Source organism: Triplophysa rosa, linkage group LG22 (assembly GCF_024868665.1).
Source record: "Triplophysa rosa linkage group LG22, Trosa_1v2, whole genome shotgun sequence".
Taxonomy (NCBI): domain Eukaryota; kingdom Metazoa; phylum Chordata; class Actinopteri; order Cypriniformes; family Nemacheilidae; genus Triplophysa; species Triplophysa rosa.
In genome coordinates, this window is record NC_079911.1 from 9414854 (window position 1) to 9432814 (window position 17961).

At 39.4% G+C, this 17961-nt stretch overlaps 2 protein-coding genes across 2 annotated transcripts; both read left to right on the top strand.

The window, feature by feature from the left end:
* Positions 1 to 892: 892 nt before the first annotated feature.
* On the top strand, positions 893 to 7051 carry trpc7a (transient receptor potential cation channel, subfamily C, member 7a). Its single transcript, XM_057321579.1, has 11 exons — positions 893 to 1645; positions 2617 to 2799; positions 2888 to 3052; positions 3670 to 3886; positions 4092 to 4325; positions 5022 to 5286; positions 5377 to 5572; positions 5666 to 5884; positions 5976 to 6053; positions 6137 to 6212; positions 6833 to 7051. Exons 1-11 carry the CDS (start codon positions 893 to 895, stop codon positions 6970 to 6972), a joined length of 2526 nt encoding a protein of 841 aa, XP_057177562.1. The 3' UTR covers positions 6973 to 7051.
* Positions 7052 to 7766: 715 nt separating this feature from the next.
* Positions 7767 to 17446, top strand: etf1b (eukaryotic translation termination factor 1b). Its single transcript, XM_057321581.1, is given in 11 exon segments — positions 7767 to 7966; positions 8313 to 8421; positions 9186 to 9361; positions 9623 to 9762; positions 9990 to 10128; positions 10205 to 10395; positions 10679 to 10808; positions 11120 to 11290; positions 11371 to 11435; positions 15797 to 15944; positions 16056 to 17446. Coding segments are annotated over 10 exon segments (1329 nt in total). The 5' UTR covers positions 7767 to 7966; positions 8313 to 8335; the 3' UTR covers positions 16139 to 17446.
* The last annotated feature ends 515 nt before the right edge of the window (positions 17447 to 17961 follow it).

Here is a 17961-nt window from a genome sequence, read left to right on the forward strand (position 1 = left end):
CCATATAGACCAAATTATCTGATATTATTTTTTTATAGTTCTATACGTTTTTACTTTGTCACCTATGACTTTTTTGATACAGCTCATTTTCTTTTAAGAAATAAGTTGTTACGTTAATGAAACCCAACTGACAACTCCATAAAGTCTCTTGAGTCAGAAAAGAACAACATTAAAATGCACCTCTTGGCCTCACGAATGTCGGTAACCACTATTAGGCTGGCAAACTTCAGTCTGGTTATTTCAATCTCTTTTCAGTTTCCGGACTATTGATGGAGACATTTACAGTCTTACAATTCTTTATCCACTGCTTGCTCAGAAACCTGATAAGTAAAGATTTGAAGATGGAGCAAAATGCACACAAGAGATTCAGAACGTTTGATGTATCATGTTGAAGTTTTATTATTAGTGACGCACAGTTTGCGCTGAGGCTTTTGCAAAAAGGAACACAATTAGATTTCGTCCTTTGCTGTATACCTGGCTTATGTTGAAATATAACTCGCTTATGATTTAACCTAATTCTCCTTCTTTGAAGCCTTTTTATGTTCAAGGGGAAATGCCACTACAAAGCGTCTCCAGCTAATTCTACAAAGTGAATTAATTAAGTCCTGAGTTGAAGATCACACACACAATATGACATTAAGAACATCTGTTCCCATGGGCGCTTTCTGCTGGTATGTTCCCGTAATGAGAAAAAGCTGTAGTGTGGGATATGTCTTATTAGAAGTCCATCTACATTGATCTCATTGACTACATGTTTCCTGCACCGTAATGCATGCCGTTTGTACTTGTGTGCCTGCATTGATCTGACAGAACGCTTTTAAGTTGCAGTCCAGTCTAGTTTCACTATTTAACAAATGCATTGACGTTTTCTCTATAATTCAGATTTGAGGCCATGCAGCGCAGACACACCACCCTACGAGAGAAATGCAGACGCCAGGCCGTTCGCGGCCCGGCCTACATGTTCAGCGAGAGGGCCACCAGCCTCACGGCCGAGGAGGAGCGGTTTCTGGATGCCGCTGAATATGGAAACATCCCCGTGGTCCGTAATATGCTTGAGGAGTCCAAGACGCTGAACGTGAACTGCGTGGATTACATGGGCCAAAATGCTTTGCAGCTCACTGTAGGCAACGAGCATCTGGAGGTCACCGAACTGCTGCTGAAGAAAGAGGGTCTGGCACGGGTGGGCGATGCCCTGCTGTTGGCCATCAGCAAGGGCTACGTGCGAATAGTGGAGGCCATCCTTGCCCACCCGGCGTTTGAGGGTGGGCTCCGCCTGACTCTGAGCCCCCTGGAGCAAGAGCAGCGTGATGATGACTTCTACGCTTACGACGAGGACGGAACCCGCTTCTCCCAAGACATCACGCCCATGATTCTGGCCGCCCACTGCAAGGAGTATGAAATCGTGCATATTTTGTTACTCAAGGGCGCTCGAATTGAGAAACCGCACGACTATTTTTGCAAGTGCGGGGAGTGTGCGGAGAAACAGAAGCAGGACTCCTTCAGCCACTCGCGTTTGAGGATGAACGCTTATAAAGGCCTCGCCAGCGCCGCTTATCTGTCGCTGTCCAGCGAGGACCCCGTGCTCACAGCCCTGGAACTCAGCAATGAGTTGGCACAACTGGCCAACATTGAGACTGAATTTAAGGTAAGCGGGTGCAGAGATACACAGTCTCAACTTTCATGGGGGGACGGTATGAATTTTACTTATGGCCGGAGATAGTCAATCAGTGACTCATTATGTAGTTACACAAACTCCCTATCAGGATACTCTCAAAGCACATTTGAATCAGTTTGAGCAGTAAAAAGCACTTTCTCAGTTAATTTAAGGAGGCTCCGATCATGAAGAACATGTTCATGACCCTGTAATGAGCCTTGTCTCCATGAAAGAAATGTCTTTGCTCATTTGAGCTCACAGACCAGCCGAATATTCCAGCCGAAAACCAATTTCCCACCCCTGAGAGTAGCCTCATTATAAATTAGAGGCTGCTCGATGACAGTTTCTGTTTCGGCGTAATCTCTGTACACACAATTTTTCTGAAAGAAGATGTTTCTCCAGAGAGCTTCGTACGCTTCAGTGATGTGTGCTGTTTTATATTTAAATGTTTTAGGGAGAACTTCCTTTCTGAAATCCGCTCTGGGGATATATCTAATCAGGAGTTCTCAAATCCAGACAGTTTTCCTCTTATTGTGGTTAGTGAGCTATTATTAAAGATGCTCCATCGAGAGCTTCCTGTAATCACCCAGTTATTATTCTCTCATCACCGTTTTTTCTCAACAGACTATCGCTTTCGACAGTTGTAATGGTGTGTAAATGATTCCTTGTCTGTAATTCGACATAAAATGTTTGATCTCCTAAAACAATGTGATGCTATAATTTTTGGTGTAGGCTTCTCAGGGGTGTCCTACATTAGATAGAGTTCTGTTTGAAAAGATCAAATGCAAACATCAATCAGAGGTGTGATTTGGGATTCGGGTGAACTTGCTGAATTTTGGCACGTAGCTGAGCGCTCCGCTGTCATTTACCGCCTGCTGGATGCGACTTGGGCGTGTTGGAGTGAATTGTTTTTGCAAGCGATTATTTAAATGTCTAAAGTCACTGTTTCATTTTTTATGCAGAACGACTACAGAAAGCTCTCCATGCAGTGTAAGGACTTTGTGGAAGGGGTTCTGGATCTTTGCAGGAACACAGAGGAAGTGGAGGCCATCTTGAATGGAGATGTGGACCAGGACCCTCCGAGCGAACACCACAGGCCCTGCCTCAGCCGGGTCAAACTGGCCATTAAGTACGAAGTCAAAAGGGTACAAAGGAATTTAAGATACGATGTAATGTTTTTCCAAGCTATGAAGCTAGTGTAAGACAATGACTAATTCAGTCTGTCCTGTGCAGTTTGTAGCTCATCCGAATTGCCAGCAGCAGCTGCTGACGCTGTGGTATGAGAATCTGTCAGGCCTACGGCAACAGTCAATAGGTGTAAAATGCTGGACAGTGTTGGGAGTGATGGTGGGCTTGCCATTTCTTGCTATTGCCTATTGGATTATGCCCTTAAGCAAGGTACGACATCATTGGCAGAATCAACTGGGCAGACCACCCGCTTCCCCACTGTTTTATATTGCTCAATAATATTAGAAGAACTTTGAAGTGTATGGGGTTTTCAGACTGGTGTCTGAGGACCCCCGGGGGTTGCAAGGGAGTGACAGGGGTTCAGCGTAACAGTCCAGGGAATAATTGTTAACAAAAAGGGTTACAAATTATATCATAATTAAGTACTAATAAATATTGGTAAAATAAATAAGTTAGATTCTAATAGAAAATGTGAATAAAATGACAACAATTTCTATAAATATATAATAAATAGATTCAATGTGATTAAAATATGTTTTTTTATTGAAGTAAATCAATTAAAAAAGATTGATATGAATAAAAGTTAGATTACAATTAAATTAAACACAAATAAATACAACAGTGAGAAAAATAATATATAATAATGTAACTTAATTGAAACTATTTTTATAATATTTATCTATTAAGTCGGGTGTTTATTAAAGATAAAAAAAGATACAATTATCAGATTTGAAAACCCCTGGTCTATACAACTAGCAACGTATGTGTAAATGTCTGAAAATATTGATTTTATTATATGTCTGATTTCTGCTTCACCTTTTTTGCAGGTGGGGCAGGTTCTCCGCAGTCCCTTCATGAAGTTTGTAGCTCACGCTGTATCATTTACACTCTTCTTGGGCCTTCTGGTTCTCAATGCCTCGGACCGATTTGCAGGAGTCAAAAACCTTCCTAATGAAACAATCACCGATCATCCACGTCAAATCTTTCGCATCAAAACCACTCAGTTCAGTTGGACAGAGTTGATGATAATGGAATGGGTACTAGGTGAGTGTCAGTTAAGCCCAAAAAAGATAGATTTTAGATGTACAGTAGATAACAGCTGACAGTATGGTCATCCATAATAAATTATTTTGTAAAATATCTATTTCGAGTTTTTTCTAAAGGCCAAATTAATATATTCAATATAGACCATCACTAAAATAAAATCTAAACATGAATGTAATGAAGTTACTCTTAATTCTTTACTCAGGAATGATCTGGACAGAGTGTAAAGAGGTTTGGGCTGATGGGCCACGTGAGTACCTCATGCATTTGTGGAACGTTTTAGACTTCGGCATGCTGTCTGTGTTTGTGGCGTCGTTCACTGCACGGCTCATGGCCTTTCTGCAGGCCTCCCGTGCGCAGCTGTATGTGGACTTGTATGTGACCAATGCAGACCTGAGCAATGCCTCACTGCCAGCAGAAGTAGCCTACTTCACTTATGGTAGGTAGCATGATTTTTACTTTTTCGTTTTTAAATTTAAAACTGACTAAAACATAACACATCTATACAGTTAATAAAAACTACAAAATAAACTGTCTGTACTTTTGAATGTAAGCAAAATGTTACAAGAGGCAATGTATGTTTATTGCTGAAAATGATAATTATGATAGACTTTAGTATACAGTACACATTTTTTTATTTTTAATGCTTATCTTTTATAAACTGAAATAATTCATTTTGTTGAATCTACGTTTTATTTTTTGCACAAAAAATATTGGATGTTGTCTTTCAATCGTTGACTTGTCCTAATTACTTGAAGATATCAAGGGTTGTATTTTCACAGAATGTTCTTTACATTATGTAGATTGATTTTATCTTGAAATCACAAAAAGCCTGGTTTTCACAGGCAGGGTCACGTATGGTCCCTAACATGTAAATTGCAGCAAAATGTTGCCATGCAACTAAAATAACAGTCGGCTATGGGTGCTGTGCAGCATCATGGATAAACCACAGCTATTGACCAATCAGCATCAAGAAGCGGAACTATCCCTTTTATAAGAGAGGGCCTGTTTCTTTTCACAGTGAAATACTAATAAAATGTGGCACAGACTTTTCTCTGCTGTTCTCTGTGATGAAACAAAATGCTGCCATCAAGTGGTGAAACCAGAATCTACACAATTCTTTCTCTCCTCTCAGCCAGGAACAGGTGGCTTCCCTCTGATCCACAGCTCATCTCTGAGGGCTTGTACTCCATCGCTGTGGTGCTGAGTTTCTCACGCATTGCCTATGTTCTGCCAGCCAACGAGAGTTTTGGACCCTTACAGATATCCCTTGGCCGCACTGTTAAGGATATTTTCAAGTTCATGGTCATCTTCATCATGGTCTTCCTTGCTTTTATGATTGGCATGTTTAATTTGTATTCCTACTATTTAGGAGCTAAATACAACCCTGCTTTTACCACGTAAGTCACTAAATCAAAACTCTCTCCAAATGATAACATTTGGCACTAGTCTGTATTTCTTTTCATTGTGTGTGTTTATTTTTGTTGCAGCGTGGAAGAAAGTTTCAAGACACTGTTCTGGTCCATCTTTGGTTTGTCTGAGGTTATCTCTGTGGTCTTGAAGTATGATCATAAGTTCATCGAGAACATAGGTTACATACTCTACGGGGTCTACAATGTCACAATGGTGGTGGTGTTGCTCAACATGCTGATAGCCATGATCAACTACTCATACCAGGAAATTGAAGTGAGAAAAATTAGGTTTTCTAATGCTGGAAACTCTACAGGCAACACTGAGATAATGTGATAATGTTTTGTCTGGCTGTGCTTGTGAGAACAGGAGGATGCCGATGTCGAATGGAAGTTTGCTCGTGCCAAGCTTTGGCTCTCCTATTTCGATGAAGGAAGCACTCTTCCACCCCCCTTTAATCTAATGCCTAGTCCCAAATCATTCTACTACATGACTCAACGCATAAAAGCGTTGGCGGGTTCATGCAAGACCGGGGTCCAGACCAACAGCGGCCAGCAGGACATGGGAATGGCCAATCCACAATCAAAGGTCAGAGGCCACTCAAGTTCTTTGGAGCGCTGACTGTAATGTCATCTTTTAATGAAACAAAATGCTAATTTTAATTTTTTTTATTCAACAGCTTCAGCGGTTTCGACCTTATCCTGCAGCAGAGAGTTTCACAGTTAAAAATACCATCAAACACCCGACAAGATATCAGGTACTGACGGTTATTCCTGCAAATAAATTTCCCTGTTCCTATGTTTGCCACATAAAGCATTCTAAACTCTCTTGCTCTTGTAGAATCTCATGAAACGTCTTATAAAGAGATATGTCCTGAAGGCCCAAATTGACAGTGAAAGTGATGAGATCAATGAAGGTAAACTGAGATTTTATTATTTAGATTATACTTTTTTTTTCAGACAGATTAACATTTTGTCTGACATCCTTTTAAATTTGTGATTTACATATTTCTGTAATTATCTTTAACATTTTATATACAGTGTGTGTTAATATTGCTAACCCCAGGCAGGCGATACAGACTGATTAAAACCAAAACTGTCAGACACCAGAAGAACAGCTTTTTCCAATTAGCCATAAAGATTTTTAACACCCTTCTGTAATTTAAATCACTTTAATGTTTTTCAAAAACACTGTCACTTTCCCCCTTCTGTGCAATATTATCCATGTGCAATACTCATTCCTTTTGCAGTATATTTCTTACTAACTAGTAAATAACTGCACTAAACCAGCAGTTTCTGTTCTTATGTCTTTGTTATGTTGTCTTTTTATGTTGTTTTGTATTTTACATTGTAATGTGCTCTTGTCTGCACTATATTTTTTGCACACTGACTAACTGTGTTTATGTACTTGCTTCTGTAGCCAAAACCTTGCTTGTGTAGTCATTCTGTAATAGCCAGTAAAACATTCTTTTCTATTCTATTCTAAACTACAATTTGTTTTGGTAAAACCTTTCTATGCCTCCTGTGTTCTCCGCAGGTGAGTTAAAGGAAATCAAGCAGGATATTTCCAGTCTCCGCTATGAGCTCTTGGAGGAAAAGTCACAGGCCACTGAAGAACTTGCTGAACTGATCCAGCAGCTTGGAGACAAACTCAGTAAAGGAACCAAAAGACCTTGAAAAATGGACCCCTGCATATGTATCTGAAAGTGCCCTAGACCAAATAAAGAGGCCACCCCTCTACAGCCCATTAAATTCAGATATTGAAAATAGTGTTTAGAATGTAATTTAAATTGTTTTTATGTTTTTACTCTGTTTTAATATTGTTTTGTGACCTATAACTTGAAGTGGCCTTTCTGGGCTGTAGGTGTCAGGTTAAGCAATTGTAGAACTCAGGAGAGATTAAATTCTATAGATTGATAATAATGAATTCAGATTAATATGTTTATATAGTTATTTTATTATTAATATAAAAACTGTAAAGGTAGTAGAGAATTGAACTTTGTATCATGTGTTTTGAATATAAAAATAAAGTTATATTTAAAGTGCCTGGTTGTACTTGTTAGTTACTGGTTGTAATATTTGTATAAAATGTCTTCTATTATAAATATTTGTCCTTGTTTTATATTATGAATCATTGCAATACAATTTATTTATCAAGTTATTTAATAGCCTAAAATAAATAAAGCCTATTTTAGCAGCACATTTTTTTTTACATCGTAACAAAAACATTACAAACTGTAGTTCATAATGCTAGGACTGGTTGGAAAAAACCCGTTACACATTTATTAATTGTTCCAATACAGACGTCATTTCCACGATGGATATAATTTATTTATTTTTTATTCAGTGTGTGGAGTAACAAACTCCACCACGGTGCGGTCTGATGAGATCACTCTTCGCAAAACGTCGGTCCACCCTCTTCGATTGACAGCGAGATCATCCAATTACAGCGCTCCAATTACACCTTCCATGTGTCGCGTTTTCAGGAAGTGATACTAAATGGAATTTCTGCTTTTCCCCCCACGTGAGCCTCCACCAAAGCTCCACGCGCAGCAAGACTAAACCGGCTGCTAACGATAAGAATATCACGTCACTGTAAAACAGCGGCTAACTCGCTCTGGACCAGAAATTAACTGCCGTAGGGACACGGCGGAGCGGATCATTGTAGTCTGTAAGTATCTCAAAGTCGCCTATGTTAATATGCTCCATCTGAATAATTTAGCAATGCATATTTCGTTTGAAAAATGTGTGTATACGCGCTTATGTCGCGCGTGGCACAGTGGAGGGATATTATCGAGCGCGCGAGGCCCCCGTTGCATTAACGTTAGCCTGTTAGCTCATCAAACTTCAGTCCTGTTTCCTCTTCTATTCATAATAAACCTCTGGTAAATCAAACAACCATTCCGACCTGTCACAGAGCCCCGATCAGTGAGCCTTAAAACGAACTATTTGTTTTTAAAGTCGTTGATCGTTTAACTAGTTCACGTTAGCAAGCTAAAGTTGATTTCTCTTTTTAGCAGGTCCAGACAGCGCGAGGAAGATGGCGGACGACCCCAGCGCAGCGGATAGGAACGTGGAAATTTGGAAGATTAAGAAGTTGATCAAAAGCCTTGAGGCGGCCAGAGGGTGAGGCTCGATCCATCTCTTCCGCTTTGTTTGGGTACTACAGGTGTTGAATGACAAACAAAAACACATTGGTGTGTGATTTGGTTTGGGTGGACCACATGCTAACCCGCTTGCTAACAGCTGGTGAAGAGAGCACCATGGTGGAAGAATGAGAACGTTCAATACTTGCATGGCTTGGTTTTTAAATTGTAATGTGTTTTTTGTTGTGACGTGTGTAAACACACGTTAGATGAGAGATCTTTTGAAATGTAACGTTAAAGATCTTCCGGAATGATGCCTTAAAGTGTGTTTGGTGGAGGTGATGCACCATAATTTGGTTAAATCGCGTGCAATAGTTTCCTAATACAATAAGTATCAGCGGTGTTTAGGTTTGTGTTAAATTTATAAATCCCGGCATGGCACCACTATTATTGTTGTTGTTAAAGTGCTCATCTCACCTCATCATGGCTTATGTAACCTATCGCCATGAGTATTTAGCCTGTTGTTAATGCTGACGCAGAGATGCAGATATGCTATCATCACATACTGAGATAAATACGTTATAAACTGTGTAAATTGAAGTAATGTGACTTTAAGACTGGTAATATGATTATGGTATGGAACACTCAATAAACGTTCATGAAAATAATGATATTGCTTGCTTTACTTTTATTCGTTTGGATGTTGTCTAAATGATACTCATTTTGATTAGGTATATATCAGGTCAGTTCGCATACCAAACTTGCATAACATAAAAATGGACATTGTGTGGTTTTGGTTCTCAGAAATGGTACCAGTATGATTTCCCTCATCATCCCACCCAAGGATCAGATCTCACGTGTAGCGAAGATGTTGGCCGATGAGTTTGGCACAGCCTCCAACATTAAGAGCAGAGTCAACAGACTTTCTGTGCTGGGAGCCATTACCTCAGTACAGCAGAGACTCAAACTCTACAACAAAGGTGAGAGTGTGCATGTTTTTTTGGAGAGAGGGTTTAGTTCCATCTGGGTTGATTTTAAGTTTGTCAACAATTTTATGTTTTTTTCTCAGATCAGTGAATTTTATAGCACTTGGGTTGTTCCCAAGGATGCTGCCGAAACATTAAGCCAGCAGTTCAGAGAGATATACTGTGTATGTGTAGATACGATACGGCTGATTCAATCTTTTCTTTGGGTGTGGTCTTTACTGATCCCTACTCATAAGCCGCCCTTTTATTTCGCAGTGCCTCCAAATGGCCTGGTGGTGTATTGTGGCACCATAGTGACGGAAGAAGGCAAAGAAAAGAAAGTCAACATTGATTTTGAGCCTTTTAAGCCAATCAACACATCCTTGTATTTATGTGACAACAAGTTCCATACTGAGGTACGTGCTCGATTCATTTTGTATATTACTAATGCTGTGATGTGGCATGAATAAATGTAAGGACATACTGTTTTGGTTTGTCTGCTAGTGGTGTGAATGTGTGTACATGGGAATATATGGGACTATGTGTACACTCACTTTCTCCCAAGTAACATGAACACACAATTTTTTAAACCGCTTTCTAAAGCAGTTTTTCACAATGTTTAATACAATTTTTCTGTCCCCAGGCACTAACAGCGCTGCTGTCAGATGACAGTAAGTTTGGTTTCATTGTGATTGATGGTAGCGGCGCCCTGTTTGGGACCTTACAAGGCAACACAAGGGAGGTGTTGCACAAATTTACAGTGGATCTGCCCAAAAAACACGGTAACGTATAAAGATCGTTTTCTGTTTCTTCATTCATTCACTTTTAAGAAGTTAAAACAAATTTCCGCAACCTCAGGCAGAGGTGGACAGTCTGCTCTTTGATTTGCGCGTTTGAGAATGGAGAAAAGACACAACTACGTGCGGAAGGTAGCAGAGACGGCTGTTCAACTGTTTGTGTCCAATGACAAGGTGAATGTGGCTGGGCTGGTGCTTGCTGGATCGGCAGACTTCAAGACCGAGCTGAGCCAGTCAGACATGTTTGATCCGGTATGCCTTCCCATCGTGTAATAACGGCATATAATCATGTTTCTGTGATTCCTGAATATATATGTCTTAATTTATTTTATGCTGTAAAAAGTCTTTCAATGGCAAAAGTCTTTCATTTAGTGTACAGAGGTCCTAAATTTGTTGATAGAAAAATAATAGGTTGTCTCATAATAAAGATTGACACTCCTAAAATTAAAAGTCAGATTAATTTGTGAATAAATTCTTTAACGGTCCATTCCAAACTTGTTTGTTTTTGAACATTTCGATTCTTATTCCCATGTAGAGGTTACAAGGTAAGGTTCTAAAACTGGTCGACATATCGTACGGAGGAGAGAATGGGTTCAACCAGGCCATCGAGCTCTCAGCGGAAGTGCTGTCCAATGTGAAATTCATCCAAGAAAAGAAACTCATAGGTAAGTCACCCAAACAACATTTACATACTTGACAAGAGTGTTTTGTTTTTTAGCGCCATTCAATTTGGATTCCCTAATGAAAATTTACCATGGATTAACTAGTTACCATAGTTTTTGGGTTTTGTCTAGTGAAACCATTATAATTACAAATTTAACATGGGCTCACTATAGTACAATAATAAAAGCATAGTTGGTTTTCTGTGAGATTGCCACACTTAATTTAAAAGAAATGTAATAGTTGTTTGCATCCTGAAAATGTTGTAGTTTCTTTGCTTCCGTCTCTTGGTTTTGACTTAATGCTTTGACATCAGGCCGATATTTCGATGAGATCAGTCAGGACACAGGGAAGTACTGTTTTGGTGTTGAAGACACGCTCAAAGCGCTGGAGATGGGAGCGGTGGAGATTCTTATAGTTTACGAGAACTTGGACACTATGCGCTATGTCCTGCGTTGTCATGGAGAAAACACTACACCTGAAAACGGTATGTATGTGCTAGCCTTCGCAGTTTTTTTTCTCAAAATATAAATGTTTTCCTTTCTCATTGCATTTATTTTTTATCAGATGAAAAGATACTCTACCTGACACCAGAACAAGAGAAGGACAAGTCTCATTTCACTGACAAGGAGGTAGGTAAAAACACTTATCAAATCCATTCTGAATGTTTAACATACACGTTATTTTCAAACACAGCTTAAAATGCACACTTCTCCCTTAAAAACCTATTAAGGTGCCTTCTTTTATGTTAAAACACTTGAATCCCTTCATTGCAGTTCTGCTCTGATGTATCAGTATATATACAGGTGCTGGTCATATAATTAGAATATCATCAAAAAGTTGATTTATTTCACTAATTCCATTCAAAAAGTGAAACTTGTATATTATATTCATTCATTACACACAGACTGATATATTTCAAATGTTTATTTCTTTTAATTTGATGATTATAACTGACAACTAATGAAAATCCCAAATTCAGTATCTCAGAAAATTAGAATATTACTTAAGACCAATACAAAGAAAGGATTTTTAGAAATCTTGGCCAACTAAAAAGTATGAACATGAAAAGTATGAGCATGTACAGCACTCAATACTTAGTTGGGGCTCCTTTTGCCTGAATTACTGCAGCAATGCGGCGTGGCATGGAGTGGATCAGTCTGTGGCACTGCTCAGGTGTTATGAGAGGCCAGGTTGCTCTGATAGTGGCCTTCAGCTCTTCTGCATTGTTGGGTCTGGCATATCGCATCTTCCTCTTCACAATACCCCATAGATTTTCTATGGGTTAAGGTCAGGCGAGTTTGCTGGCCAATTAAGAACAGGGATACCATGGTCCTTAAACCAGGTACTGGTAGCTTTGGCACTGTGTGCAGGTGCCAAGTCCTGTTGGAAAATGAAATCTGCATCTCCATAAAGTTGGTCAGCAGCAGGAAGCATGAAGTGCTCTAAAACTTCCTGGTATACGGCTGCGTTGACCTTGGACCTCAGAATACACAGTGGACCAACACCAGCAGATGACATGGCACCCCAAACCATCACTGACTGTGGAAACTTTACACTGGACCTCAAGCAACGTGGATTCTGTGCCTCTCCTCTCTTCCTCCAGACTCTGGGACCCTGATTTCCAAAGGAAATGCAAAATTTACTTTCATCAGAGAACATAACTTTGGTCCACTCAGCAGCAGTCCAGTCCTTTTTGTCTTTAGCCCAGGCGAGACGCTTCTGATGCTTCCTGCTGCTGACCAACTTTATGGAGATGCAGATTTCATTTTCCAACAGGACTTGGCACCTGCACACAGTGCCAAAGCTACCAGTACCTGGTTTAAGGACCATGGTATCCCTGTTCTTAATTGGCCAGCAAACTCGCCTGACCTTAACCCCATAGAAAATGTCAATAGATTAAAAAAATTAATCGCGATTAAGTGCGTCTTTTTCGTGCGATTAACTGCGAATAATCACACACGTATAGTGAAATTAAACATGCACTATAATTTTGTTTAACATGTTTATTTTAGTGCTGTCAATTGATTAAATCTTTTTTACTAACTAATCACGCACAGCTTTTATGTTTTTAAATATACTTTCACATTCTAATAATTTCACATTTTATCTTCAAATTAATGTAGAAACAACACATTTCTTTAACAGCATCATTTTATGAATGAAAGCCAACATTCTAATATTGTTGGCTTTGCAACTGATGTCTTTATTAAATATATATTTTTTTCTACTAATCAAACCCATTATAATAACTGTGCCCTGTCTAACATGTAGAAAATATACAGAAAATAAATATAAAGTTCTCAAACGCTTTACAGTCTTTACTGCTAAATACATGAAATACAGAAGAATCCTCATTAAAGCTACAAAATCACATTGATTTCTTCTTTTCTTTGGTTCTTTGATTAACATTAGTGACAGTAGTCACAGCAGCACGTTTAAGAGCTGACGTTCTAAGCAGGTCTAAAATGGGCTTCCTATTTTCACTACTCTTTGCATTCATTTAAGACTTTATTTAACTCGTTGAAGACTGTGCTTGCGAAAATACTAGACAAAATGTGATTCTGGTATAATCTTGTGTGTTTTTGTTCATTCAAGCAAGAAAGAGACTGGTGTGCTGTCTGACAGATTCTGACTCATCCTTTACACCAGACTAGGGCTGAAACGATTCCTCGAGTAACTCGAGTTATTCGAATACAAAAAATCATCGAGGCAATTTTTGTTGCCTCGAAGCCTCGTTTAATCCATTTAACTACAGTACACACGGAGCACTGCGTTTCCCACGGACCGTTATTACTGACGCACAGCCCGTAAACTCTATTCATGTTACAGGGCTCTCAAGTCTCATGCAAATGCATTCACCGTGAGAACACGCGTTTTAGTATGTTCACACGCTCACACGTATTTCTCATGCTGATAAATAACTGATAGCTTATAGGGCTGTGACGGTTGCCGTAACAACCGCACCACCGCGATGGTAAAGTGCCATGACGGTGGCGAACTGCCACCGGCGGTAGTGCACGTCACTCTGACAAATATAGGTGTAATAAATATGAGAGTTGCGATAACGATTGCTAGTTGTAGCCTTTCAGTTGTGGATGGTTTTATTTAAAAGATTTTAAATTAACAGAAATTATTGGCATACGTTTCCGTTGGTGCGTTCGAGCGCAGGCCTGCACGGCAAAACCCAGGTTATTCTGCGGTTTGCAATGGATCTTTTGTGAAATGAACAGATACGTAAAATCAAAACTGGCTATGACCCGCTTGCTTTTAGTCGGAGCGCGTGCAGGTTTTGCCGCGGTTGCGGAGAGACATCTTTCATTTGCGCTCCTGTGCACATCTTCTGAACGCGCATTTAGTGCAGCTGTACACATTTTAATCTGGACAATGTCAACAAGTAAGTTTCACATCAACGAGTCGGAAAAAGTAAAGTTTTTATGGCAATCTGAATAGGAAAGCCAATGTAGGTTTAAACAGTTTGTTTCAAATGGAATTGTTAAGGACTGTAAGGGTTAATACGCCACTGACTGAAGTTACTGCAACAAGAGCTTTTTTATTTAGTATTTAGCTTTCTTATATCATTTAAGTTTTCATTATTTACTGATGTTTATTTAAATGTTTTATATGCTGTAGTGTGCCGTTTCACTGATGGATTTGCGCGTTAAACATTGACGGATGTTTCATCCTCATTTATTTCAGATATCATATTTCAATTATTTAACAATTTCAAGTATTTAAATAAGGTCTATATTTCTCTTCCACTCGTCATGTGGTTGCTACACGCAAATATAATAATATAAATATTATTTATATAAATAATATATATTTCTCAACCACCGCACCACCGCGGTCGATTTGTCTATTACCACCGCGGTGGTAAAAAAACTGCCACCGTCACAGCCCTAATAGCTTATTGAAATGGTGAACTGATATTTTACTTAGTTTTAGTCTATTTTACGAGTGAACTTGTTTTCCGGCTGCATTGAGTCCATCAAACAGATGCGGACTAGTGGACACCGAATCCTGTTATTTACACATTTCATCTGTCTGGTCTGCGTGTCTGAGTGAATGAACTGCACAGTTAACTGCTACACGCGTGATGCTCATGAATTTGTCTGCGTCTGCGCTGAATGAGGACATGAACTTCACCTCCAGAGTTGCGCTGAGAGTTTATTCACAACATGTTATTGTTTGAGTGAAGAAACAGACATACTAAAAAATAAGCGTCTTCTGACAACCTGCCAAAATAAAGTCATAGGCTATTGTTTGAAATTATTATTTCCATTTTTATTCATGTTTCTTATTTATATATTTGTATTATATTGCATTTTGAATTTAATATGGCAATGGAATGTACTAAATGGGTTTAGTTTTCACAGATATTAATGTATGCTATTTCAGCAATAAAAACTAATTGTTCTAAAAAGGAAACAAATTAGTTGTTTTACTCATTTTAAGAGACCTGTCTTATTTTCTCTTGTATATTTAGTATTGCTTTTTAATAAAGAAAAAGTACGTATTATCCGAATACCCGATTAATCGATGGAAAAATCAGTAGAATACTCGATTAGTAAAAGAATCGATAGCTGCAGCCCTACACCAGACGGGACCGCTGTCCTGTTGCGTTGAGCCGTGTTCCACAGCCAGAAGTTGTCAATCTACAGTATATTGGACATGTCAATACAAGCATTGCAAATTGCGCCTAAATAGTTTAAAGGCCTTAAAATGAATAATAGCGTGATTATATAATGTAACGCCAGACAATGATGACAGAAAAAATGGATGTTGCGTTAATGGCGTTACATATTTTTAACGCATTAATCAAAAAAAATTAATCGCTGTGTTAACGTTGACAGCCCTTATATATATACACACACACGCTTGGTTGAACCGTTCGATGGCCGATTGTGTAATATTTACTTTCCATTGTAAAATCTCTGTCTTTCCAGAAGGAAATATATAACATTAACTGTGCCTGGTGTGTTTGTTTTAGACGGGTCAGGAGCACGAGCTGATCGAGAGCATGCCGCTGCTTGAGTGGTTTGCCAATAACTACAAGAAATTTGGAGCCACGCTGGAAATCGTTACAGACAAGAGCCAGGAAGGCTCACAGTTTGTGAAAGGCTTTGGAGGCATCGGTGGTAAGTCCTCTTCATACATGATTAACGTTCAAGTAATATCTAAATAGATAAACATTAGTTGCACTGTTGAAAGAGGCCTTGTTTTTTACCCTGCCTACTCTCTCTTTCCAGGAATTTTGCGGTACCGGGTTGATTTCCAGGGCATGGAGTACCAAGGAGATGACGATGAATTCTTTGACTTAGATGACTACTAGGTAGTCGGGACTGACAAAAAAGCAAATTCAAAAATAAGATTTCCCCCCTTCACCTACCCCGCAAATGGCAGGGGAGTGAAGGAGATCGAATCAGCAAGAGGGAGAATACGAATTTGAAATGATGGCAGAGGGTCTATGTGTCCTTGGCTTTTAGACAGTGACTCCATCTCTGGACTGGAAGAGAGTTTTCTCCTCTCCACTAATAACCGGGTCATCGCAACAGCATGGCCATGGCCCGTCTGCCTGTCCTGCCTCAGCTCTTCACAACACACTTTAGGCTTCGAGATCTACTTTTTCTTCCCTTCTAATCTCACTCCTTTCTTCCTTTCGCCTCTCCTTTTATAATGACATCTGCTGCTGTTGTATTTTATTCAAATGTATTATATTTTCTCTTATCCAGCATATAAAGACAGCAGTAGCAAACAATTAGATCTGTACTGCTTACATAGCCACGTCAGACCCATTGCCAGGCCTGCGTTTTAATTTGCTGGTTAGCTCAGACTTGATATGTTGCCTTGTTTCTGCTGTAAACCAGTGTGGTGGTGATGATGCACTCTGAGCCAGCGGTACACTCTGCTCCCCCCATCACATTGTGCCCACATTGAGGCATTTCATGCTCTCAAATGGACCATGTAGTAACTGGACCCATCCCCCTGTGCTCCACCACTTCCTTCACGAAGACCGAGAACCAGTTCTCCTCTCCCTTGTTTTCCTCAACCCCAGGAGATGCGAATTCTCAAAATAAACTATATATGAGTGCCTGATTTTTGCAGTTTGTGAAATATGACAGCACAGTGTACCAGCATCTGGACCGTAACTTCAGCCTCCTGCTGTTTCACTTACAGTCTTAGCTTGAGCTCCCAGCACTCATCGGTATATGATGGCAGAACACGTGCATGGGAATGTCTTGTCGGATCGATCACGGGGTGGGATGGGGGTTACTGTGTTAACTGTGATGTGTGAGTGAGTATATGTCAGTTTGGCTGTTTAATTCCCTTTTAAAAGACATATTCCTGAGCCCCAAAGCTCTCGTTTCTTTCCAGCGTCCCCAGTTACGTTGTAACAACAGATTGGTTTTAGAAAAAGACAGCTATGTCAATGGACCTTTATTGATTGTGGTATGGTTCGGTGTTCTGGCACCTACTAAAACAAGTCCTCTTAATAATGTAAGAGTAATTTAAACACAACGACCCGCGATATTTTAAATATGTTGTATATTTTCTCATTTTCTTTGATCCATCACTATTTTGTATAAATCATTTGTTACATCTGGATCACAGACATTAAACGTCCTCATTGTTTGCAAAATGCACTTGCATCTTGTTCATTTTACGAAGTATAATCTGTTTTTTGCTCAATTTAGTGGGGTCGAAATTCATTATGATTAAATTCGAGTTAACGTTAGTAGTAAATTCCGGAAAGCATTTTAACAAAACGGTAACGTTAAACGCTTTGCGTGAACCTGTTGTTTTTGTGATGTAGTTAGGATTTATTTTGCTTTTATTAATCTTTACACGCAGTACTATGTTGTTAAGTGATTGAAAATACGTCATATAATAATAATATTGTTGATAGATAAGTTTGTCTACGTAAAACAAATATTTGCCTGCTGGCTGGAATTGCTGTCACCTGCCACTTTTATCAGCCATTCTCAGCGAAAATGTGAATCATTGGGGATAACCCCATTCTTTACCCTAGCACCAGACAGCAGCCAATTGCCATCCATCTCACAAAATGGACAAAACCTTTTTGTCATTCGGCGACCAACCACAAATGTTTCGCACATTATATCCCTTCGATTATGACGTAGTGTAGCTGTCCCC

Excerpts from the sequence above, each read along its gene's own strand:
- trpc7a (XM_057321579.1), top strand. The coding sequence starts at position 893 with ATGCAGCGCAGACACACCACCCTACGAGAGAAATGCAGACGCCAGGCC. Across the intron at positions 3,887-4,091 it reads GATAATGGAATGGGTACTAG|GAATGATCTGGACAGAGTGT; the intron begins GTGAGTGTCAGT and ends TTCTTTACTCAG. Across the intron at positions 6,213-6,832 it reads AAGTGATGAGATCAATGAAG|GTGAGTTAAAGGAAATCAAG; the intron begins GTAAACTGAGAT and ends TGTTCTCCGCAG.